At 40.1% G+C, this 26,815-nt stretch overlaps 1 protein-coding gene across 9 annotated transcripts in view; it reads right to left on the reverse strand.

Moving 5' to 3' along the window:
* The window catches only part of CDK8 (cyclin dependent kinase 8), a 72,793-nt gene extending 46,791 nt beyond the window's left edge, over positions 1-26,002 (reverse strand). For 5 of the 9 annotated variants that reach the window (XM_081550967.1, XM_081550973.1, XM_081550968.1 and 2 more), the window contains exons 1-2: positions 25,368-26,002; positions 2,344-2,419 (exon numbers count right to left, since the gene is read on the reverse strand). In XM_081550967.1, the coding sequence (XP_081407093.1) occupies positions 2,344-2,419; positions 25,368-25,495 (204 nt within the window). In that variant the 5' untranslated portion in view covers positions 25,496-26,002. Of the gene's footprint in view, positions 1-2,343; positions 2,420-6,866; positions 7,002-25,034 lie in introns of those variants that run through there. The other 4 variants (XM_081550964.1, XM_081550963.1, XM_081550966.1 and 1 more) reach the window with 3 other exon arrangements.
* Positions 26,003-26,815: the final 813 nt, after the last annotated feature.

Raw genomic sequence — 26,815 nt, forward strand, 5'->3', positions numbered from 1 at the left:
CAGAAGCAAAGAAGTAGAAAATATTTTAAAATAATACATATATAGCACAAAAAACATAAAATCCTTAGGAATGAATGACAACTATGTAAAGCCTCCACACTAAAAAACTATAAGACATTGTTGATAGAAATTTTTTAAAAACCTTAAAAATGGAAAATATACCTTCTTAAGATTCATGGCTTGAAAGTTTCAGTATTATTAAGATATCAGTTCTCCCTGAATTGATATAAACCATAATCTCAGCAGGCATTTTTTAGAAATAAAAATGACTAGCCAGTTCAACAATGTATATGCTAATTCAGAGAACCTAAAATAGCCCAAACAACCCTGAATCAAAAGAATAAAGCTGGTGGCGTTATACCACCTCACTTCAAGTCATGATGTGTGTGATGCAGTGATCTGGAATCAGCCATGGAGAGACAAAGAGATCAATGGAACAGAACAGAGCCCAGAAATAGTCCAACACTTACAGTCATTTCATTTTTTACAAATATGCCAACGGAATTCAATGGGAAAGAGTCTTTTCAAAAAATGATGCTACAATTGCACATTCACATGGAGAGAGGGGAGGAGACATTCAAGCATTACATCAGACTACAAATAGAAATGAAGTGAACAGATCACAGACTTAAAAGCTAAAATTGCAAGGCTTTAGAAGAAAACAAAGGGAAATATCTTCACAATCAGCAAACAGATGAAGATTTCTTCAGCCAGACACAGAAAACAAATCACAAAAGGAAAAAACTAGCAAATGAGACGTCATCAAAATTAAAAATTTCTGCTTACCTTAGGTAGAAGAACCACAATCAAGTACAATAAAAATAAGGAGTATTCCTTATTGTGCTTAACTGCATTTACAATTATCAACACAGATAAAAAGCTAAAAATGTTTCTGAAATGAATGGAGTGTTGATTTAAAACGTTTTTGTTGAAGAATAATAAAGACAGAGGAAAGCACATGAATGTAAGTGCAAAGCTCAGTGAGTTTTCACATGTCAAACCCACATGACCAGACCCACAGCAAAGACAAGAAACAGAACATCACTAGCATCCTGAAAGCTCCCTTGTCTGTCCTTCTGGTCCCTCTCTGCCTCTCCGAAGGTCATGACTATCCCGATATCCAACATCACTCACCATATTGCAATGGATTTTAATTCTTTAAAACTGACTGGAACACAGAGAATAGTAGAAGTTGCAGAACTGACAGTTAATGAATCTTAATGAATCTTACCTCAAGATTCAAGAGTATGAGAATTTTATCAATGAAATGAAATACAGTTTTCATTACAGCATACCTTTGGTTAAGAAGGCCCTCCATCTCACTCCTATTCTTCCCTTGTGGGGTTAATACTTACATGGCCTCCAAACTCTGAAGCCCTCCTCGATTCTCTAGTTACATATACAGACCCCCTTCCCAGTCACTTGCATCTCAGTGCCTGTTACATTGTTCCTGTAAGAGTTATGAGTCTCCTTCCTCATCAGTGTGGAAACACTTAAGGCCAGGGTTCTTGACCTTTCTAAGTTTCTATACTTTTACTTGGTCCAGCTGCTGTCAACATGATACAAAATAATTGACTATTAGTTGAAAACCCAATGGTATAGAAGCTGTTAAATGAGTAAATTTAAATTAATACCACCAGGCCATAACAGCCTATATCTGTAGAAAGAGGGCTGAAAGCAATAAAAGTAAAGACTATTATAATACATATCTTAGAATATTCTGACTAGAGACTAAAAAGATAAGTCTGGACCCATAGTTTCCCAATAGTAAAAACTGAAGTAAAATCTCACTTCAAATGTATGAATAATTATTTGGTAATGCATTAACATGAAGAATATTTTCCTTTGGAATCAAAATGAGATTTTAATTACCATATGGCAACGATATGCTTCCAAAAAAGGGGGTATATAATTTTACATATGCAAATGAACAGACAGAAACAATGAAAATCAAATAATCTCATTTTAAGTTCCTAAGTAATGGCAATAATTTCATCTTATTGCAATAGAAACATGAATTTTATATGAATTAACATATAACAAATACTTTTATTACACACAATGAAATAAGAATAACTGGATCCTTATCTATTTAGTGACATTTTTTGGAAAATATATACATTTATATAAACAACTGAGACTTACTTAATCTCAAATCAATTACTTTATATAGCAATTTTTGCTAGAACTACATACCATCTTTACATTTTTCTATAAATAGTTGATATGAAAAATACTTCTCAATTTTCAATTAATGTGTGTTTGTGACAAATACAGAGACCTATATAACTGATATGCGTAAGTCAGTTGATAATAATGATGATAAAAAAGAGCTTCACTTACTGCTATTTCTCTACATGCCGACATAGAGATCCCGGTTCCTTCTATTTGTTTTAAAGCATAGTCTTTATCATCTTTCCTGTGAAAATAAAGTGATTTTAATATATAAATAAACCTAAATGTACATGCATTTTAATATATATAAAGAAATATGAATCACATACATTTTGACACTCTTCATATATAATCACATAATTTCACATGGGAAAAACTTTTTAGATAATTCAGCACAATCATGTTATTTGATGAGCAAAGTTACATTCAAAGGAATAAAAAGACCTGTCCAAGGCTCTATGTTTATTTGCACAGAAGAGAAAGAAGATTCCAAAATGAAGCTCCTGACTTCCAACAAGTAAGGTTCTTTCTGTTCTAATATGTATATGCTTCCCTGTGTGTGTATGTGTATGTGTGTGTACGTGTACACAACACATATAAAGTAAAACTTGCTTTCTTAAAACCCACTCAGATATTAAGGGGTCAAAAAAGTTAAGAAATGAATGCATCTCTCATAAAGTACAAAATGGTTATGATTTAAAACCATGTTATAGTTTATATCCCCAAATACCTTCAAAGAGATTCACTCAGCTTGTGTTTGCTGAGCACTCACTGTCTCCAGAACTGGGGATCACTGTCTCCAGAACTGGGGACTGACTGGGTTCCTACCTCCGTGGTGGAGCTTTCTGTGTGTACCGGCAGTGAGAGGTAACTAACCGACCCACCTATGTGCTAAGGCACAACCTGCAGAGGTGACCCAAAAGTCATGCTGTGGAGACCCAAGGCAAGTCTCCTCAGAGGAAATCCCAACTCACCGAGGCCTGAGAGGCAGTCCTCAGACCTTCTGGACTTGGGACCCTTTTCTCTCTTGGGTGTCATTGAAGACCCTGAAGAGGTTCTATCAATATTAACCCTCTCAGAATTTAAAAATGCGAACTGTTAAAAACACAGCCTACAAAAGCACAAACCCACTAGACACCAGAGCAACGGCATCATCACCTGCCATGTCATCTTTGAGAAAAAGCCACTGTACACTCATGAGAATCAGAGTGAGGAAAAGCAAAGAATACAGCACTATTATGAAAATAGTGTTGACCCTGCAGATCCTCTGAAAGGATTTTGGGGACACCTAGGGCTTCCCAGATCACACTCTGAGAACTGTGCTGTGTGTGTGTTTTTACTCCAAGAACAAGAGGAGGTACTCCATTCAAGATTGTTAAACAGGAGAACAGCAATCCTCCTTTGGGGAAAACATCTTTGCCTACCTTTTTTGAATGCTAGGGAGATGTGGGGAGGGGGGCGGTTGCAGGGGATAAGGACAGGAGGCTGAGAGATCAGTTAAATCAACAGTGTCGAATGACTCAGGTGAGAGGTGATGCTGGCTGCTGCAGAAGGGATGGCTGGAGCCACGTGAGGCAGTACCGCAGCCCACAGGATAGAATCCTGGGGGTGAGAGAGGAGGAGTTGTCACAGACGATGACTCTTGCCTCAGGGAACAGGCTAACAGCATCATTCACAGGAGGTCGGAGGAACAGGAAGATGAGTGCTCTGCCATGTGCAGGCTGAGTCTGATACCTGTGAGACACCTACGTGGGAGTGGCAAGCTGAACAGACCCGTCCAAAGAGAAAGCTGAAGATATTAGAGTATACATACCGTCATCCAAGTCAGGAGAGTACATGAGGGGAGATCAGAGACTAGGAACGGCAAGAAAAAGAATTTCAGAAAAGGGCAGAATAGTAAACAGTATCCAAAGCTGCAGAGAAGCCTAGTAAGGTGAGGACTGAGCAGCGTCCACTGAATTTAGCAATGATGAAGTCACCGAGGGATGCTGGACTGGGCAAAAATAGCTGCAGTGACGCAGCAGCAGAGTCTACACTGCAGAAGGCTGAGCAATGACTTGGGCATTAAGTCAACTGAGACGTAGGTGATTCTTTGAAGGTGATAAAATAAGGCAGCAGCTGGAGTAGTGCACAAGGTTAAACATTTTTTAAGATGTAAGAGACTCGAGTATGTTAAGTACTGAGAGGAAGAGCCCAGAGAAAAGGAAATGAGAGGGGAAAATGAGAAAAGCAGAGACTGAAATGCTGGGGGTGAAGGGGGGAGAAACTAGATTGCAAGCGAGGTCAAATGCTTCTCCATCATTTCACTAACAGGAAGACCAAGGAGGATACAGGTGCAGAGGGGTGACTTCAGAGGCAAAAGCCAGGGAGTTCTCATTCTGATGGCTTTCATATTTTTCTGATGTTGGAAATGAGGTCAAATACTAAAAGCAAGGGCAGGGTAATAGAGCTGGAGTTCTGAAAAGACGGAAGGTTTGACTGAACAAAAGCGTTAACACCTTAGAAAATCAATTAATTTTATTTAATACTTTATTATTTTAAATTATTAAGTTTGCTTCACTTTATCTTTGCTTATATAACATATTTACACCTTTAGTTGCAAAAACAAATCCCAATGACATTATTTTTCTGAAAAGAGATTTGTTTTATGACAATCAGATCTGCAAGTACTTTCTAGCAAAGCACACAAATAGGCACACATTATATTAAAAATACATTAAGAATATCTGTACTTAATGTTCACAAGTCGGAATGATGTCTGAAAACTTAAAAGGAGACATTAAAGAGAGTGACACAAAAACAAAATGAAATTGGGATCAGAATAAATCCACCAGGGATTGGACAGTTCACGTGCAAGGTACTAATTTAAACGGATGGTCAACCCAGGTTGTTATATCTACTGCTGAGGATGACTTCTTAAGCTAGAGCCCTCTGTGCAGAGAATGAGCAGTAGGGAAGGAAATAAACCAAAGACTAACTCATTCACCCCCTTAACAACCACCTTTGGACTTTCTCTTCTTTAAAAACTGCCTTGTGAAAATTTATTCAAAATGAACTAAAAAATTTGAATCTGCAATCAGTTCTCTCCCTCACCCCAAGTAGTTACATGTTTTATCTTTTATAAAAGTTATCAGAAAGAAAGATAAATGGGAGAATACAAAAAAAAAAAACAACTTAAAAAGATGTGTGATTATCAAAAAGGCAACAACCTCTTAAAACTCACCTAATTACCATCATAATATAACAGTACTTGGTGATGTGTGGAGCACACTTCTTTAACCACAAAGGCACACTGGAGAGGAAAAAGAGTCACAATCTAGTAGTAGTAGTCAGACTATCAATAATAACTGCAATAAAGGGTTTATATAGAGTACTATAAACACAAGGGATGTTCAGCTATACCTTGAAGGGTTAAAGGAAGGCTTCTGCAAGAGTATACTTAAGCAGAAGGTCTTAAGACTAAAGAAGCTTGTCAGGAAAGGAAAGCGGAGTTGGGGAAAGAAATGAGTAGTTACATGAGACACCCCAGGAAGGGGGAACAGCATGAACAAAAATACTGAGGCACAGGCAGGGTCTGGCTGCTTGGAGAAGAGCAAAGATGAGCAGCAGCTGTGTAAAATCATGGAAACATGAGGACAGCCCTGAGGTCTGCCTGCTTTCAGAAGCGGGGTGGGAGCAGGACTTTCACATCAGCTGTCTCCAAAGGGTGCAGAGTATGTATGCCTCACCTCAAGGAGTGTACAAAACAAATGAGGATGACAAGAGAACATTATTACATTTAAAGATAAGCAAACAAAGCTAGAGAAAGTGTGTCATATGACATGACCAAAAAGAAGAGGGTACAGCCATGATGAACACTTGCCTTTAACAGATGGGGGGTGGGTGGGGTGGGTAAGTTAATGGCTGCAAAGGAGTGCTTACAAAAATGAGCAGTGTTTTGGTAAAATAGAGTACTGAACACACATATCAAACTTGACTCTCCTTCTACACCCTACTAATGATCTATGGAAAAGGCACAAACTTATAAGGAAGAAAAATGAGAGAGAAGATAGCATAGAAATTTGGAAACTAGAACGAAAGTGGACAAACAGTAATGGATGACAAGGATCCAAAAAAACCGAAGAAGAAGCTGATAGAAAGCTGAGCACCAACTGGATTTTCAGAGTCAAATCCTCAAAGCTGAGACCTGAGAGAACAAGATCCCTCTGGAAGCAGAGCTGGCTAGGCAGAAAATAAACTGGGAGAGCCTAGGAAACAGCAGTAAAACACAGAGAAACGTGAAAGAAAAACAGAGAAATCAGAGAACCAGTTCAGGGAATCCAAATAATTAGGAGTTTCAGAAAAAAAAAGAACAGAAAAGAGAGGCAGAAAACTTACAAAGTAATTCAAGAAAACTCCGGCAACTGAAGGACAGGATATGTAACACTGCAAGGGTTCAATGAGTTTCCATCACAAATAAATGAAAGCCCACCCACATCAAGACACAATATGTAGGTATTTCAGAAAAGTGGAGACAAGCGGCAGATTTTACAAGCGTCCAGTGAAGATGGGCAATGGGCCACCTAAAAAGGATCAATGTTATTCAACCACGAGAAAGAAGGAAATCCTGCCACTTGTGATAACTCGGATCACGTGTGGATCTTGAAGACAGTATGCTAGGTGAGATAAATCAGACAGAGAATATCACTTACATGTGCAGTCTCCTGTAAATAGAGAAAGCAGAAGAGTGGTTACCAGGGGCCGGGGGACTGGGCAGGTATTGTTCAAGAGTAAAACTGGCAACCAGCCAGATAAAAATAAATCCTGGAGATCTATGCACAGCACAGTGTACTATAAACTTCAAAGTTGCTAAGAGACTATATCTTAATTATTTCCATCACAAAAAAAGAAGTTACGTGATGTAATAATTCTGGTTAACATAATAATTTTCCAGAGCTGTTCAACCTTATCACTGATGTAAACAACTATCTTCCCTTGCCAGATACTTAACCAGCTCTACAAGCTCTCAGATTAGGTGTTTGGCTATTTCTGAAGCAACATTAGGGAAAGACTGCACTTGAGCTCCCATGGAAATGGCCTTGCCATGTTCTGCAGTAAAACTCCTTAGATCCACAGCTCTCAATAACAATGACAGACCACTTCCTCAAATTACTGGAAGACTGTCCAGCTAGAGACGCCAAATTGAGGATTCCTAAGAATCATCCAGAAGACAATCTCAGAATGAGAAAACTTCTATCCAAGACCTCTGGATCAAGCGGCTTGAGAGAGACAGCTTCCACCCTCAGGAATTACAGAACAAAATCTAAATAGTTGGAACCAAAGATTGTCAGGCTTTAATCTGCATGCTCTCTTTTTTAGTTCTTTCCCTTCCTCTCTGCTGCTTTAAACTTCTGAATTGCTACAACACTTGCTGTTTCTAACAATGATACCCATAATATTGCTCTTTGCACCCGGAGTCACTCCTTGCATGAGTCTCATTCCCGGCTACAATCTGCTCAGAAGTTCACTAAAATTTGCAAACAGGCCAACTGTTGAAACTGTAGCCACTTTCTTTTGGTTGCAACTCAGCTCCCTCTAGTTCTTGGGCACTCAAGTACTAAGCAATTCTTTCAAACAGCCAACTAAAAACAGTAAACAAGACAAACAGTCCCTATGATGTCAAACCTAGGATAGTCTGTCTATGCCAAAATCACACTTGGGACCTTGGTGCTTGGATTACAAATGGTTAATAATCTCTCAGCATATTCCAGTGTGCTAGAGCTCAGATGTCATCTCCAGAGTCATCTAGTGCACAGCCACTTTTGTTTCAGAGGGCTCAATAACTAACCTTACAACAAAAAGTATTCATAAAATACTGACTTCAGTTTACAGTAGCTGAGGCTTTCTGAACAGTCTCCTGGTCAGCAGAATCCCAGCACAGAGGAGAGCTGGATTTCACAGAACAATGTCCCCCAGGGCTGAATCTGGCCAAAAAGGCCTGAGAAAGTGAAAATAAACCCCACTGATAATCAAACTGATATCCCTCAGAAATTAGTGGCAAGGCCAGTAGAAAAGGCAAGCAGGAAATGGAGTTTTGCCCAAGGCTACAGCAGAATGGCAAAAGGACTAGAACGGCTCTGGCTGTTTTCTGAGCGAGGACTGCTCTGACTGATGAGGGCCCAGCTCCGCTTCACTCCTCCTGCCTTGAGCAGAATACTGAGGCACCCAATTACCAAACGATCCACCCTAGGACAGGATCCAGCCCACAGCTGGTCTCCTCCTCAGTCCTTCCTTAGAATCATTCCACCCACACTCACCTAGGAAGACCCCCGCCCCTGCTCAGGGAACCAGGTGTGCACCCGCCCTTGCTGCAGCAGACCAATAAACTCTAGTACTGGTGCATTCCTGCGGCCTGTATCATACAGGATGCCCAATTATCTTACACGAAGTTACAATGCATTAAAGCAAACTGAAACAACAGTCCCTTTCATTTAAATCGGGTCAGCTCTCAGAGAACACATTCTAGCTAGCCATGCTATATTTTGCTTAAAATTCCTTTTCAGGTTAACATGTTGGCTTTTTCAATTGTTCTGACCAATGAAATCTGCAACTTTTTGGTTAATTACATTAGTTTATTTAAAAGACTATTAGAACTACTAACTCTTGATTTGGGGGGTGTTCCTGTGCTTGGCACTGTTATAGTTCCTAAGACACATCAGTGAACAAGACAGACCCAACAGGAGTTACTTCCACATTTCTCAGCAGCTCCAGACGCCAAGCTCCAGGAAGTTACAAAGCTTCTTGTAAACTTAGCTATGAATCTCTCTCCTCTGCATTATTGTGAGGGATTCAAGCTCAGTTTGTTAGCTCTCATACTTCAAATGCATCTTTACCTTGTTTGGAAAAAAAGCTACGTAAAGTTTAAAAAGTATTTCTAAGCTTGGAGACTAGAAAGAAACTCCTGGTCCTTTCTGTCTGTTTAGTTACAAGATTACAGTAAAAGGATCAGATACCACTAAATGTATACTTGGAGTACAATATGTGAATATTTTTTAAATGTTCAGGTGTTTTCACACGCCTGATGTGATGCTACTTTTAAGAAGAAAATCTTTGGGGCCAAGCAGAAATAAATTGGGCAGATATTCAAAACAGCAGGAAAGACCAGTCATTAGGGAGGAAAGGATTACACATTAATTTTTCTTTTCAGTGTTGCTCATTTCTTCTAGCATGAATATTAAGGAGAAAAAAAATCATTATAAATTACCAGTGCCAAATATAGTTCTTGAAGTCAAGATGCCATGATTATAACTTTATTCTTCACAGAGCTGTGTTCAGAAAAATGACACTGGGAAGACGATTTAAGAAACATGGGTTGGTTGTTTACTTTGATGGAAACCCTCACATTTAGTGATATCTGATCACATTACTGTAAATATATTTAAAACGCATATATAAATACATGCACATACATATATACATGTACACCTACACAGATAAAAACTTTCACATACATGAGACAGATACAGATATATACATCCCAAAATACCTATGTCTATGTATGTGCAGAGAAGGAGGAAGAAGAAAATCATTTTTTAGTGTAGTTAAGTTACTGACTGGCCATAGTACTGTTTTAATTTAAACAGCTATGAGAACAATTATACAGGTGCTTCATGAAGAAAAAATGCATCCTGGTTATTATATAGTTTACATAGCTATGACAGATTATTCTTTGTATGGGAAGTGTTGTTTAATAATGACTCAAGCTATTACATATTCTATGAACAACTAAGAAAATAGGTGATACCTTAAAACAAAAGACTACTTGAACTTTCAAGCTTTATTTGTAGCATTCACAGATCTACAACCTTTTAATTATGCAAAACCGAAATACAGTGAAGAGGTGAAAAAATTTAACTGTGTGTAAAAACTATGATTTAACAAATTAACATTCTGAGTGGTTGGAAATCAAGAGAAAAGACACAATCAACTTTAGGAAAGGAGGAGGGCTATCATCAAAAAATCTACAAACAAAAAATGCTGGAGAGGGTGTGGAGAAAAGGGAACCATCTGCATTGTTGGTGGGAATGTAAGTTGGTACAGCCACCATGGAGAACAGTAAGAAAGTTCCCCCAAAATTAAAAACAGAGCTACCATATGACCTAGCAATCCTACTCCTGGGCATATACCTGGAGAAAATAATAATTCAAAAAGATACATGCACCCCAATGTTCACTGCAGCACTGTTTAGCCAGGACACAGAAGCAACCTAAATGTTCATCAACAGATAAATGGATAAAGAAGATACGGTACATATATACAATGGAATACTACTCAGCCATGAAAAGGAACAAACTTGGGTCATTTATAGTGATATGGATGAACCTATATTCTGTCACAGAGTGAAGTAAGTCAAAAAGAGAAAAACAAATATTGTATATTAATGCATATATATGGAATCTAGAAGAATAGTTCTGATGAACCTATTTGCAGGGCAGGAATAGAGGTGCAGACGTAGAGAACAGACTTGTGGACACAGGGCAGAAATGAGGGCGTAGGATGGATTGAAAGTAGCATTAACATATATATACTATAATGTGTAAAATAGGTAGAGGGAAGCAGCTTTATACAACAGGGAGCTCAGCTCAGTGCTCTGTGATGACCTAGAGGGTGGGAAGTGGGGCGGGAGGGAGGCTCGAGAGGGAGGGGATATGTGTATATACATAGCTGATTCACCCTGTTGTACAGTAAAAACTAATACAACATTGTAAAGCAATTATATTCCAATTAAAAAATAAAGTATATGGGACGATATGCATCATTCATGTATGTGCGAATACTACATCATTCTATTTATTTATTTAAAATTTTCACCACACCAAGTGGCAGGTGATTGATCTCAGTTCCCCAACCAGAGATTAAACCCTCACCTTCCACAGCAGAAGCATGGAGTTTTAACCACTTCCCACCATGGAAGTCCCAAAAAGGAAACGAGTATCCTTGATTTTTTACATCCAAAGGGTCCCAGAAACAATGTCGCTGACGTTCCACTCTGTCCCCAGGACTGACCATACTTCAAATCTATCCCTTCAATTTCCAAGCTGAAAGACCCAAATCCTTTCAGTTTATACACTATGGTACTCTTCTCCCAATCATTTTATCTGCCTTTCTCCAGAGCTATTCTAGTTCTTGTCTTCCTACAACATGACGATGCTCGTCAAAAGCAAAAAGGTCTCATGATTTTGTACAATGGTAGGATTACATTTTCCACTTTGTTTTCAACACACGGTCTAATGATACAGTGAACACAGTAGTCCGTCCTTACCAGCGTTTCCAGTTACTCGTGGTCAACCACAGTCTGAAAATATTAAACGGAAAATAAACAATTCGTAAGTTTTAAACTGCAAGCCATCCTGAGCAGCATAATGAAATCTTGGGTCTCGCCAAGGATGAGGATCACTTCTCTGTCCAGTGTACCATGCTGTGTACATTTAGTATATGAGAGAACACAGGAAATACGCTACCATCCAAGGTTTCGGGCATCCACCAGGAAGCTTGGAGCGTATCCCGTCTGGATAAGGAGGGGACTACTGTTTCATCTGCTCAACTCCCCGACACATGTGTTTTTCTAGAGATAACCTCCCCCTGCAATTCTCTGGAACCCACTCAAACACTTTCAACAGGAACAAATGTATTGGTACAACCAGATCCTATCAATAAGCACTGTTTACTGAGCTGAGCATAAACACTGCACTGAGTTACAGCAATGACAAATGTCTCAATCTATAGAATGGGTCATCTGGTCACCTGAAATCAACAAATATTCACAGTACTTACTATCTACTCTGTACTGGCAAATACAGGCAAGTCCCTTATAGCATGAGTTTTTACAACACAATATGGTTATAACATCACCAATTAATTAGGGGGGAAAAATCTCCACACAAAGGCATTATTACAATGCAAACTGGAACCAGCACAGAGTAAACAGGAAAAATAATAGTTGCATGCAAAGAACAGGCACACACAGATGCAGTGTTTGACTGTCTGGGTGTTCTTCTGGAATGGAACTGTTTTGCTTACCCAAGTATTCTTTTTATTCTTTTACCACTGGCAGTGGTAGCAGTACTACCAGCAAGACTGCTCAATCAGGGACAAAGGTTGGGGAACCTCAACCTTCTGAGTAGACTAAATGGTAAAGAAGCAAAGTTTATTTCTGTCCTGTTTAGTCAACAGAGGTATTCCTCTTAGAATACCACTAAAAAAATACTTATATCACAGCCAAGTCCAACAAAAGCCCTCTAGCCCCCATACTCTAGTGAAAGAGCTGTTTTTATAAGAGATTTTTTGTAAGAGATTTCTCAGAAACACAACCATGACATCGTAGGCAGAGCAACTGTAAGTTACTATCTGCAAAAAGACATATTTAGGAAAACTGTCTACTAATAAACATCACAAATTCTTCCTGAAAAATACAAATTAGCATAATTGGGCACTGGAGAAATAGTGGAACCACAAACGATAGAACCAGTGAGATTAATTTAATAAATACATTAAAATATGTATAATTTACATGGCCCTATGAGAGCCTGAAAACTTTCTTTACATGCTTTATCATATACTATACAAAGGATCTCTGTGGGATGAATCTGTTTTTATACACAAGAAATCCACAGTGCTCAGAAAGATTAAACGAACTGATCCAGCTGGTATGCTGCATGTCAATCTCATATCTAATACTGCTATGAGAATAAAAATTAGTAAGTGTTCTCACCCATAAGGATAGCTATATTAAAAAAAAAAAAGGTTGGGGTGGGAAGAAAAGTGTTAACAAAGATGTGGAGAAACTGGAACCCTTGTGGGTTGCTAGTGGGAATGTAAAATGGTGTGGCCACTGAGGACACAGTCTGGTGGTTACTCACAAGGCCAGCGTTCAGGTACCATATGATCCAGAAATTCCACTCCTAAGTGTATATCCAAATTCCACATTTGTATGTGTATCTTAGGCGCATGTATACCCAAGGAACTGAAAGAAGGGACTCAGGTACTTGCACACCAATGTTCATAGCTGCCTTACTCATAATAACCAAAAAGTGGAAACGACCCCACTATCCAACAACTGATGAATGAAAAACAAAATGTGATACATGCTAAATCATGGATGGGCCTTAAAAACATTACCTTAAGTGAAAGAAGCCAGTCACAAAAAACCACATATTGTATGATTTCATTTCAATGAAATGTCCAGAACAGGCAAATCCAGACAGAAAGCAGATTAGCGGTTGCATGAGGCTGGAGGGTTGGAGGGTAAGTGCAACGACTGCTAATGGGTGCAGGGTTTCTTTCGGGGGGATGAAAATATTCTAAATTAGATTGTGGTGACAACCACAATCTTGTGAATATATATATTCACAACTCTGTGAATACACTAGAAACAGTGAACTGTACACTTAAAACAGGCGAGCTGTACGGTATGTGAATTATACCTCACTAAAGCTATTAGAAAGCTTTATGAACTAAAAATGTATGTAACTTCTTGATAGGTTTCACTAATATTTTCTGCGTGAAGACAACTAGCATTGAATTTCTCTACTTAATACACTGCAACTAAATCAAAAGTACTTTTTAAACACTTAAAAATGAGTCACTATTTTAACAAATGTTATCTTACATTCCAAAACATTTCAGGGATAATCATAGTACAGAATTTCACCAAGGAAAAATGTAACTGTGCTGCATTCTGATTTGAAAATCAGCAAGCATACTTATATTCGGTGAGCTCAGTTTTACAAAGTGCAACAGAAACAGAGCAAATGCTACATGATCCAAGTCAAATAAAGGTTAAAAAGTGGTAAGGTTGGTTAGTATTTCTGGCTTGCATTGAAAACTTCAAGCATTTAAAGTTAACATCAGGTTGAATCACCTTTCAGAATTGAATGGTCCCATCCCTTCAAAAAAAAGTGCAGAAGAGCAACAGGTGAAGTATGAGATGTGCGTGCTACTCTGACAGGCTTCTTGATGTTTTTCATGTATGAACGTCCAAGCACATGTCAAGACTCTGTGGAGGTTAACTAGTCTTGGCTAAAAACAGGACAATAGTAACTTTCAGTTTCAGGGTATCTGGTTTAAACTCTCAAGAAGTGCTGGATGCTATCCATACTAAAATAGGTTTTTAGATAAAAGGATGAAATGTTTGCATACTTTTTCAGCTTCTTATCTGTCTATAAGAAGTAAGTACTTTCCAACTTCTGTTGAGCAGGTATTATGTCATGAAGAAAATGTTTAGCTGAACTTAAAACTTTTTTTTAAAAAAATCTCTTCCAAATTCATAAAACACATCAGAACTGTCTTATAGGTAATCAGCTGCCTACCTACCGACATATACAATTACCACTGCTGAATACACAAAGTTAAGCAATTCCACTGGCGACAGAAGAGGTTCCAGCTTTCTGTCCACAGAGGCAAGCCCAGAGGGGACTACGACTGAGACAGGGGACAAGGAACAAGGAAGAAGGCCAAAGTCAAAATCAGTACAAAACAGAGAAAAAGCAAGCCAAAAAGGGGTGAAAAGGAAAAGCCTGGGTCAGTGCTGGTCAGGGAATGAAAAGATGACCAAAGTCAAGCAACAGGAAACACAGAGAAAGATCATTTGAGCAACAGAGGAGCACACGCAGTCAGGGCTGAACAAGTGGCTGGAGGGAGACATTACATTAAGAGCTCCGGTCACATGCGACAGGAACAGAGTTCAGCAGCAGTGTTCAGCTGGAACAGAGAAATCTCATGAATGTGAACATAAAATAACACGTGACCTTCATAATGACTGTAATTTTAAATGTCCATAAGTCTTAATTTCTTTATGCCAACCAGCAATCTAAAATACCCAGGCCTACGCTGGGAAAGAAAACGTACAGCCAAGTTTCCAAAAGAATAACTCGAAACAATTCTGACTCTACGACGCATTTAACCCCCATGATTCAAGCATGTTATTACTGTGTTTATTCCCATTTCTTCCTTCCACATTAAGTTTTGTTTTGGGAGTTTGGACGAGAGTGTAATTGGTGCAAACTTTCTTGAGGACATAAGACTGGACCTCAGAAGAGCATGAAGCCCAGGCCTGTTAGAGAGATACTCCTGGGAAACTGACCTGCACTGCAGCAGTTTAACAGGGACGTGCCAGGGTCATGTATCACTTGTGCTTGGCACGCTGATCAGTCTCCAAAACAGTTGAGAGAAGCTAGGAGGAAGCTTCCCTTGCTTCATGCACACCTTGCTCCTTGCCAGTGGTATCCTCCACAGCAAACCTCCCTATGGGGAAGGCTCTGGGGACCTGGGCAGTTCCATCTCCACCTGAGAGAATGCTGTATGCAAAGACTGATATAAAGGACATTTACTGCAGTACTGTTTAAGAGCATTAAAAAAAAAAAGAAAAGGAAACAATCTAAATGTCCTCAATTGGATCTGTGTATCACTAATACAGTATGTTCATAAAACAGAATGACAAGCTCCTGAAGTGAACTGCGTTATTATAGCTGTTGTGTGCATGCTCGATTGCTCAGTCATGACCAACTCTGTGCGACCTCATGGACTGTAGCCATCTTCAAAACATAAAAACTGAGAAAAGCAAGGAACAAAACATACGTATACGCCATCAAACAATTTGTGTTTAAAGATGATGACATACAGACCTTTCTAATTCCTACATATAACCCAGCAGCCACTGATAAATGTGACATCATAAAAATAAAAGTTACACATAAAAAATAACACCATAAACAAAGTCCAAAGATGTCTGTGTCCACAAGCTGGACAGCATACACAAGAAACACATCTAAGTGGACAGCTCTGAAAGAAGAAATGGGTGACTGGAGGAGAAAGAGGTGAGAGGACTTAAGTTTTCACTTCCTCAGCATACTTGCATTTTTTACATACGCATGTATTATCTGCTCAAAATGAATGAAGTATTAAATTTTAAAGTCGACCCAGGCATACACCTGCTTCCACCTGCACACACACAGGAGGATGACGACAACTGTCCCTAAAGAGGGGGACTGCTGTCTTCCTGCATAGCATTCTGCTTATTATTTATCCTGAGAGCTTATTAATTTTATAATCTAATAACAGAAATATAGCTGTTGAAAGAATACAATCTTTGACCCTAAAATTCCACTGCAAGAACTTGATACTATATTGAAGAACTGTAGTCATATTTTTTAGGAGCTTCTTTGCTTATTGCAATGGCCAAAATTTAGAGACTACTTAAATTTCATCTATCACTAGAGAACTGGTTAACTGGATACATATTTACATGTAAATCTGTGTGTATATCAAAATACTGTGATGCCCCCAATAATTAATAATATATAAGGATTAATAATTAATAATAAATAAGGATTTAGAGCTATACTCACAAACATGGAAAGACGCATAATATTCTTGAATGAAAAAATATAAGGTCATAGTATATTTCATTCATTGTTTTCTCCACCACAGCCCTATCCCAGTTACTACAAGTAACTGTTTACCTCAAAACTGTTTACCTTGTGCCCCTCAAAAGTCTTTAAGTTCCCTAAGGACTTACAACTGTGGCCTGTCCACTGCTGAATCACCTATACCTGGCATGGAACCTGGAACCTGGCATATTACAGCCGTTCAGTGAATAGCCAAATAAACTATAAATACACAAATTTGCCTCCCTCCCATTACAGCTAAAGAGAAAGTATAATGGAATGTCAAATATTTAAATGATTTAATTTTACATTTCAAAGAACCTTCAGTGTTAAGTCAGCAGTAGAAAACAAATATAAGTACTCCTTACTGTGTGCTTAATACTTTTTTGGGAACTGTGTATAAATTGAATTTTTTTTGCAAACTGAGTCCCAGGATAAGTATGTTAGGATAGATTCCTTACTTAAAGGGCTTCTTTCATAAAGTGAAAAAACTCCAAACAAATGTATTTATCCTATATGAGCTTAAAATTTTCACGCGATTTATTGGCTTTCCTTAAAACAAGCCACGTAAAAATAATTTTTCAATACCTACCTCCTCTTTTCCCCAAAATAATGCCTTGTTTAATATAAACTATGATACCGCTGTTTGACAAGTTTGGGTTATTTTTTTTTAACCCCTTAGTTCTCTAGACAACCTATAAAATTCAAGTGTATTGAAACACTCACAGCAGGTGTCCTGATGTGAGGAATTCCTCTCCTTAGGATGACTGTTTATTAGAACTCATGGGTTACAATAAAGTTATAGATTTTAAAGAGCTTCTCTAGAGATAGGAGTAACTTGAATTACCTTGAGTAGTTGTTAAACTACATAATTTTTTTATTCACATAACAAAAGAAAATTTCAAATATGAAACAATCACACAGCTTAAATAAAATTAAGTGCCAACTTTGGTTAAGAGACTAATTTTCCTTCAGTTTAGAAATAAAGGTGTGATCCCCATTTAAACTGATGCATTGGCAAAGTATACTTTAGAAAATATTTTTTGTAGTGGCTCAATTTTTCAAAATACCTTTTTTCAATTAACAAAGCTTGCATCTAGCCTTTGGTTTTGTTCAAGGCTGTTCCTGGTTATCAATTTAGCCAGCCCATCAAACTTAGCTTCTGTGGGTATTTTCACAAGACACTACTTTTTTTATTTCAAAATATGCTCAAGTTTTTAAGTTTAGCAAGTTTAAAAGGAAGATTTTCAGATATCAATTTTAGGTACATCAAAAATAAAAAAGTATTAAAATACCTGTCAACATTTGGCAATATGCCAGGAAGTAAGGGGAACACAATTACTGCCCTACAGGAAATCTATAATGTCTAACTCATGAACATTCACCAGAAAGACCCCAAGGACATATAAACAGTAATCACACATACACTGAAGTAGTTACAGAATATATCTATGAAAAGCTAACTATGTGTTGTGGGGTGATGAGTGAAGAGAGGATTATTGGAGCTGTACTTTAAGAAAAAGTAGTTAGGATTTCTGAAGTGATATGTCAGACCTGATTTCAGCTGAGGGAAAAAAAATGCCCAGCAACAGGTGCTGCCTGAGAATAAGTTCAGAAGGGCAGTCTAATTTAATGGAGGAGGAGCAGTTGCATTAATCTGAATTTCAGAATCACTATGATATAGACTAGTGTGTCAATAATGTGCTGGGAATAAGGTGTCCTGGAAATTACGGTGTCCAGGTCTTGCAGACAAAGGACAAATCCTGGTTCTAAACCAAAGTCAAGGTAGAGTCACTCAAAGTGGTTATCAGCTGCTTTCCAACATTTGGCAGTTTCTCAAAAAGCTAAACACAGTTACCATATGACTCTGGGTATATGCCTAAGAGAACCCAAAACGTGTATCTACACAATAATTCACACATGAAGTTTCATAGCGGCATTAATCATAACAGCCAAGAAGTAGAAACAATCCAGATGTCCACCAAGTAATAAACAGATACACAAAACGTGGACTATCCATACAAGGCAATAGTTTTCAACCATAAAAAGGAATGAAATACTGATACATGCACAACACAGATGCATACTGAAAACACTACGCTAAGTAAAAGACACAAATGGCCACATACTGTGTGCTTTCATTTACATGGAATGTTCAGAATAGGCAAATCCACGGAGAAAGGAAGTACAGGAGTGGTTGCTAGGGCCTGGGAAGAAGGGGAACTGTGGAGCGACTACTAACCGATGTGGAGTTCCTTCTGACAGGAGAAAAATGTTCTGGCATAGACAGCAGTGATAATGGCACAGCTTTGTGAACAGACTAAAAGCCAGTGGGCTGCACACTTTGAAAGGGTGAATTTTATGGTATGTGATATATCTCAGTTTTAAAAAGGGGATTCTCAGCATTTTTTCTGCGATGACACACCTGAACGACATGACATAACTCCATCAGTAAAAACAGCTTACTACAGCAGGGGCTGGATTTGTGACTTTGACAATCACTACACTAAAGAATCTTGAGAAATTATACTAAAGGGTCTTTAAGTATTAAGATCAAAATAACAGGTGAAAGTCACTTTTCGGTGACAAGAGATATTTAAAGACAAAAAATATCACAGTAGTTTCAAAGAGATGGCCGAGGCCTACTTAAGCTGCCGTGAAGGAAAGGATACACAAACTGTTCTGAAGTAGCTAAGGACAGTAGGATTTCCATTCCCTAGCAGCAGCTAAGAACAGAAAAAGCATTAAAAAAAAAAAAAACCCAGACAACGAGGATTCATTCAACAATGCAAGGCATGACAAGAAAGATGACACTAGCCACAGGGAAAAATATATATATTTATCAACACTGATTTGGCATATACAGTTTCTTTACATATGGATATTTCAAGTGTTTGTAAATCATAATTCTGGACACAGTTGCCAAGAGAACAAACTTTTGAAAAAGCAGGTAAGTTTGCAAATGACCAACAATAACCTATAATAATATATCATTATTTCTGTTTTCCTGGCTGATATTCAGTATGCCGGAAGCCCCCTCCCTACCACCTCTTCACACCACCCAGAGTCCCAAGTAGAGGAATTCCCCCTCCAATCTACTGCCACCACCATCTCAGCAGCTAGAAAATTCTGGTTCTCTACTCCTAACAGAGATGAGGCCAAAGGAGGATCATCTGCTATCGGGAGCCGTAAGCCAAAGGTTGTCCTGCCGTGGCAATTCCCATGTGAGAGCTACTCCTAAACCAGACACTTGCACTTCAGAGGCTGCTTGTGCTCTGAGATGCACCAATGTTCTCATGGCAAACTGCCTCAGAGACAATTAAGGTGCTCAGTGTGCATGCGTGCTTAGGTGCTCAGTCGTGTCTGACTCTTTGCAACCCCATGGACTGTAGCCCGCCAGGCCCCTCTGTCCATAGGATTTTTTTCATGCATGAATACTGGAGTGGGTGGCCATTTCCTGCTCCAGGGGATCTTCCCGAGCCAGGCGGGGGTTATTTACCACTGCACCACCTACGTGCTGATAAAGTTATCCCTGTGCTGAACTGGGGGACTCATCAGGTTCAATGCGGACAAGGGAACATCTGCAGCGCGTGTGTGGAGCACTACGCATACAGCAGGAGCTTGAAGACGCTCGCAACAGACAGGTATAGGGAGGAAAGGCATGGGAAGAAAGAATCCAAACCCACAACCTGTGCTGGGGTCTGTAAGTGCACAACAGAAGGCACTCTTGTTGTCCTCTTGAAATGTCCTTTCTGAGGAGACCTTCCCTGTCCTTTCAGTCAACAGAGTGCCGCCCTCTGTGAGGGGCTTCCCTGAAAGCAGAGAAGCTGGGAGCTCCATGTCTGTGTCCCAAGAGCACTTGGTATTAATTATTGTAGTGCTTATTAAATTGCTACAGCTTATTTACATGTTTGTTTCCTCCGCAGGTGTCTTCTCAAATAATGGATTATTTTATTCATCTTGGCACTGTCAATACCTTGGACAGTGCTTGGCAGATAGAAGGATCCAGTAAATATTTGCTGAATGAATGAGGGGATGGATTTCTTCCAATGTTAGAAGAAACTGTAAAACAATCAAATCCAAAATGAATTAATTTGCCAGTCTTGCTACTAAGAAAATGGGATCTAAGAATGACACCTCAGAGTGGCCTAACCTGTGGATCTGAATTCACTGAGTATCTAAGGCAGGTAAGTTCAACGGCCAGCAGGTAAGAAATGCACAGTGAATGTTCTGCCTGTCCCTTTCCATCACAGGTTTTAAATGTTACAAGGAATATTCCTTACTAGACATGCAAAATCTCCAGTGACAGGGATTATTACATGCTGGATTTGCCACGTCTGCCATCTAAAGAAATACTTAAATCAAATTCAAGGTAGATACTGGGTTCAGCAATATTCAGAAGAAAACTATCAGAATCCTTCAGGGGAAGATAGGGTTCCAACCAAGTTCTGATCACAGTTAAGGAATCAAAGCCGACTCCCAGCGTCAGTGCAGATCAGATGAGTCCCTCATGCTAGACACCAAGCGAGTGATGCACAAGAGAGGGAGAGCCACACAAACCCAGCACCTTCACAGGTAACCGGAGGGGATGCTACGGTGGGATAAAACACGTGTTAGGTGTGGGAGCTGACAAGTCTTTGGAAGTTACCTGTCTTCTCACTGGTTGATGAGAATCCACATTAAAGCATGAGACTAAGAAATATGGAATTATATTACTGCCTAAAGTAAAATTTTTGTCTTAGTAGTTGTTTACCTGATCTTGCAAAAGTATTTTATAGTCATGATTTTTACTTCTTCAAATTACAGTACTAGGAAGTCCCCAAAAATTATCAACTGAAACCCTGTAATCTAGAAATAAGGAAACAAAGGTCTGTAAGGACAAATGACTTGCCCAGGGTCACACTGGTAATCAGAGGCAGAGTCTGAATTCACACTCATTTCTCCAGTCTCCCCAACTTAACAGTTCATCCTAACACACATACACACACAATAAATAGAAACACCCACATGGTTATATACTTACTTTTGCAGCACTAGAAAAAACTAAGATTGTTCAGAAACATACTAAGAAAGTATAAGTTAACTGAAAAGACTAGCCCAGGGATAAGGCACTCATGTTTTCTGAGTGACTCCCTAAAACACCAAATCCCCATGACTATGCTTATATTTATCTTAATACAAAGCATGATGGTTAAGAGCATGGGTCTGGAGTAAGAGACTTGCTTGTAACCCTCGCAATTTCAGCTCTGACATTTAATTAGTCATGTAATCATGGACAAATTTGCTTCACCTTTTAAACCTCTGTTTCCTCAACTGTAAAACTGAAAAAACACAACTGACTGGTGTGCTACCTATGAGGATTCAACAGATGATGGCTGTCAAGGCTTTGCCCACGTCCTAAGACTCAGTAATTTAGCTATTACTGTTACTATTTCTACCTACCAACCTCTGTGCTGTCTACAAAAATGTCCCAATAAACGTTTTCTGTGTATTTCTCTCCTCCCTTCTACCTTTCTCTCTCTCTCTCACATACACACAATCCCAATTATCCAACCCCCAAATCCCAAGCCCAGTTTGTTCTTTTGAACAGAGTACAGAAGACTAAGAACCCTATTCAAGGCACACTTTTTGCTTTTCTTTTTTGGAGATCAAACTCTTACCCAAAATTAATTTTTAAATTCTACAATGCCCAGTGCCAATAATGAGAACTTAAAATTTAAACACACAAATTTGTTTTCTGGTTCTCACACTTTTCTATTCCTTTGAACAAGACAGGTTTGGTTGCCTAAATTCTGCAAAGAGGAAAAGCAATTGACTCAGAAAGAAAACGAATCCCCCTGCTTTCCACTGATTACCCTTTTGGTGTTAAGGCACAAAGGACACTCTCAGTCTCATTTATGGTGACAGTGAGAGCAAATTATTCCCAAGATTTATTATACATTTATGTTTTAACTCTACTAGAAACTGAAATTAACAGAATTATAAAAGGTCCCTTTTCCCTGTATGTAATCATGCTTCAAAGGACTCCCTCTTCTCCACATTCCTTAAAATGCCTTGGTATACTTAGTATACTGGCAGGAGAGTGTTACTACTTCTTAAAATCAAAGAACTGACCAAGTTGTTTTACTTCCTAAAACAATAATTTAAGAAGCTAACTCCTCTGGTATAAATTCCTTTACTAATAAATCATGTCTAGGATGCTCACTGGACAACATTAAAGATACATTTACATACGTTCATTTTAATAGCCGAATGACAAAGGGGACACAAGAGATGAGATGGTTGGTTGGCATCACCGACTCGATGGACATGAGTTTGAGCAAACTCCGGGAGATAGTGAAGGACAGGAAAGCCTGGCGTGCTGTAGTCCATGGCGTCTAAAAGTCGGACACAACTGAGTGACTGAAATGAACTGACATCAAAACAAAATTTATTTCATTTTATTTAAATCTGAGTACTCTCTTTGAAGGTGTTACTGTCTAGGATCCTAGAGTTCTCTGAAATTTCAGCTGCAGAATATATAATTTCATTTGAAAATAAATCAATACTAGAACCAAATTATCTGATCATCTTTTTATAAAAGATTAAATAGCCACAAATTTTATTTTACCTAGACTAAAATGCATTAAATTACATTTCACTGACATAAGATCAAAAAAGCTTCATAAATTTAATACTGCATTTTACCAGAGTGAGGTTATAAGAAGCCAAACTGAAAAATATTCCCTCTGGAACACAGAAACTGTTGAATGTAATTTTAAAACTCTCTTGACATTTGATCCATTTTTTAAAAAACAGTTCTTCCTATAAACAAAATCATTAATGGCTACTGAAAAACAAACCCAAGGAATTATAAACAAAAAGTTAATGTTTCCAAATGCAATGCTACCTGGCTATCATGAATGACAAAGAAATGTTCATATACCATACATCCATCTATTTTTAAATTGTACAGATTAAATTTAAATCTCCTAAAATTATTCTTAGCCTAAATGAAAACTTGACCAGAGATATACAACGTGGTCAAAAGTACCTCCTGCCAGTAAACAATATTACAGTTTTTAATAAAATGTTAAATCAAAGTTAATAAAATTTAGATGTTTTATTAAACTGGTAATTTGTGAAAACAGAACTGGTTTTTTCAGAGAGATCAAAGAGAATTTAAGGTCACCAGAGTTTTATAGACCAGATGACAGACTGGTCAAATGTACTACAATGTCTAACCTCATGGGATCGGGGATTTTATGAACATGCCCCAAATTACATAATACCCGGGGACAGGGAGAGAGCATAAGGCTCTTAAAAACATTGTATGGGAAGTTAACAGGATAATTTTTTAAATATGTACTTTATTACAAAGTAACACTTCAATGAGAAACATAATTAAACACGAGTCAGCAGTACCTCCAGACACTGATTTCTCAAATGTCACCCAACTACCCATTCCACCGAAAAGTGCTTTTGAATACATGCAGCCCCTACAGGATCAAGTTTTCAACTCCCTATCTTTGCAGATACCAGTACTGCTTTACTGCTGCATACAAGCACTGAAACTTATATTCCAAATTAATTAGAATTACTATCTTCTTCCTTAAGAGTCCATTTTAAGTTATTTTTAAAAGATACCTCAGCAAATCTAAGAAAAATATCGAATACATAGCTCCTTCCTTTTCCAATACTGAGAATACTGAAGTATTTATAAACATGGCTTCCCCCAACCCAGGTAACTTCAGCTTTATGAATGGTTTCATTTTTTTAAGCACTAATACCGTTCTGAACATATCCTCCCATCTAATCTGTTGAAAAAAGCAATTATTTTAAACGTTAAACAGCAGCTTAACCAAACTAAGAGTGATGTTCAAGTAAACCTACTTTGTTTATAATAAAATCTAAAGATTATATAAGCTTTGACGTCCTTTCCAGCCTTTTCCTATAGTGTCAAAGGTGAGAAAGACAACATCCGTTTTCACAAGAGGAAAACTAGGAGTTAACAGATATTTTCTCAACTAAGAAATGTCTTCTCTTTTGTCAACATTACAAGACATTCATCTACTGACAAAGGAAAAATGAACAGTTCACTTGCCTGTTTAGGAAACTAAATTGGGAGCATTACCAGTCATAGACTTAATTAAGTTATTTCTAGGTAAGAACATTTAAAGCAAAGAGACTATTTAAAGTTCCTTGCCAACTGCTAAACTGGGGGGGGGGTCTGAATAAGACACCCCTATTTGTCGTTCGCCTTTTCCCCCACCACCCACCCTGTACCAAACCCCCATTGTTCTAGGTAAAACTCGCAGCTAACGATAGCGAAACAGCAACTGCTACGTTTCTGCCGCAGGTAATCGATCACCGGGAGGAACTCTTCAGAACCACACTGACTTGCTGCTTTCTTCCCCACAAATAAAACCCAAATGGGGTCTTAAATCCATCACCAACCTGTGAGGGGGAAAGGATCCCAGCTTCCCTTCCGGGCTGATGGATGTCAGTCCAGAGGCGGGTGAAGGGTCCCCTAATAAATCGACCCCTCCCTCCAATATCATTTAAGCTGACGTTTTATAAGGAACATTTAAAGAAATCTGGCACCGAAGCCCTTGAAAAGTACAGAGCCCGTGGATCAGACGCTCCTCCCGACGAGCGGCTCCCGGAGACCACTGGAGCGGCTCGGGGGCTGGGGGCGGGGGGTCTCGGCGGGCTCGGCCCCCCTCGGGCACCACGTCCTCCCGGAGCCCGGCCCGCGGGAGGCTGCCCACCTGCCCCGCCGACACTCACCCATCCTTCCGCTTGGCTTTGTAGACGTGACCGTAAGTGCCTCGGCCAACTTTGCAGCCCTCGTATTCAAACAGGTCCTCGACCCGCTCCCGCTCGCTGCTCAGCTTCACTTTAAAGTCATAGTCCATTGTCACGGCCGGCGGGGCCGGGGAGCTGGGGTCGCGGCGCCGCGGCGCGGGGGCGGGGGCCCTCCGGGAGGCTCCGGCAGCCGCGGCCCCCGGGAAGCCGCCCGCTCTACGCCCGGCGGCCGCAGCGCCGGCCCGGCCGCGGCGGCAGGAGCAAGAGGAGGCCCCGCGAGGGCGCCGGGGACATCCAGCGGGGCGGCGGGGCGGGAGCCGGCAGGGGTGGGGTGGGGGGACACACGCCGAGGAACCCGGGGGCGCAGGAGGGCGAGGGACTAGGGCTGGGGGTGGGGAGCGCGGTCGCTGCCCTTGTCCCCGCGGGCTCCGGGGCTCTGGCTCCTGCGCTTCGGCCGCGCGCTCGGCCCCCGCGACGGGCGGCGGCGGCGGCGCGGCGGGCTCTCCCTCGGGCGCTCGCGCCTAGCCGCGCTCACACACGCTCACGCTCGCTCCCTCGCTCGCTCTCCCGTCCACTCAGACAGAAAGGCAACGCCGCACAACAGCCGGCACCTCCTCAGAGAGCGGAGGGCGGGGACTCGCGGAACGCGGCCGCGCTGTCGCAAAAACGTCGCGAAGACCCGGGCCGCTCGGCCTTCCCCGCCGCCCGCGCCGCGCGCCGCTCCAGCGAGCCTCGCTCCCCGGGGGGGCTCGTGAACCCAGCGCGGTAGCCGCTGCCCAGAGCAGCCGCCACCAGCACCACGTGGGCCGTCCCGGCGGCAGCAGGGGCTCCTGACTACAGCACCCAGAATGCACCGGCCGCCGCCGTGGCTGCTCCGCCTTCGGCTCCGCCCCCTGCGATGGGGGAGGTGGGAGCGATGCACGATGGGATTCGTAGTCCAGAAGGAGGGGAGTCGTTTCGATGACCACTTGGGAAATTGTTTTTTTTTTTTACAGCGTTGTCGCTAGAGTCAGATTTGGGCCAGAAACTTAACGAGAGAAATTCAAGCGTGAGGGAGTCTAGTCTGTGTTAGAATCACATTTTGTGCCACTTCCGAACTCCAGAGTTTAAAGGGCACTATCGTTATCGAAAAACATAAGTCTAATTATTGATCAACGGCTCACAGACTAGACTATCACTCGGGGAATCTTGTCGTTCACGGTCTAATAAGGGCTGCACAGTGATAGCAACGTGTTGACACGTATTACAAACATCAGTAAAAGGCAGTCAGTTGGGAGTGGCCACGCTGCCCCTAGAGAGTGGCACTCTTGTGACAGAGGACTATCCTTTCAGAGGAGATGTTACTTTGAGTATGGCTTTCTGCACCACTGCTCCTAAGAATAGCCATTTTTAGCCATAATTACAGCAATGGATCTAAATCCATAAAAACT

The sequence above is a fragment of the Giraffa tippelskirchi genome, chromosome 12 (assembly GCF_054371585.1).
Source record: "Giraffa tippelskirchi isolate mGirTip1 chromosome 12, T2T-mGirTip1v1.2.pri, whole genome shotgun sequence".
In the NCBI taxonomy this organism is placed as follows: Eukaryota; Metazoa; Chordata; class Mammalia; order Artiodactyla; family Giraffidae; genus Giraffa; species Giraffa tippelskirchi.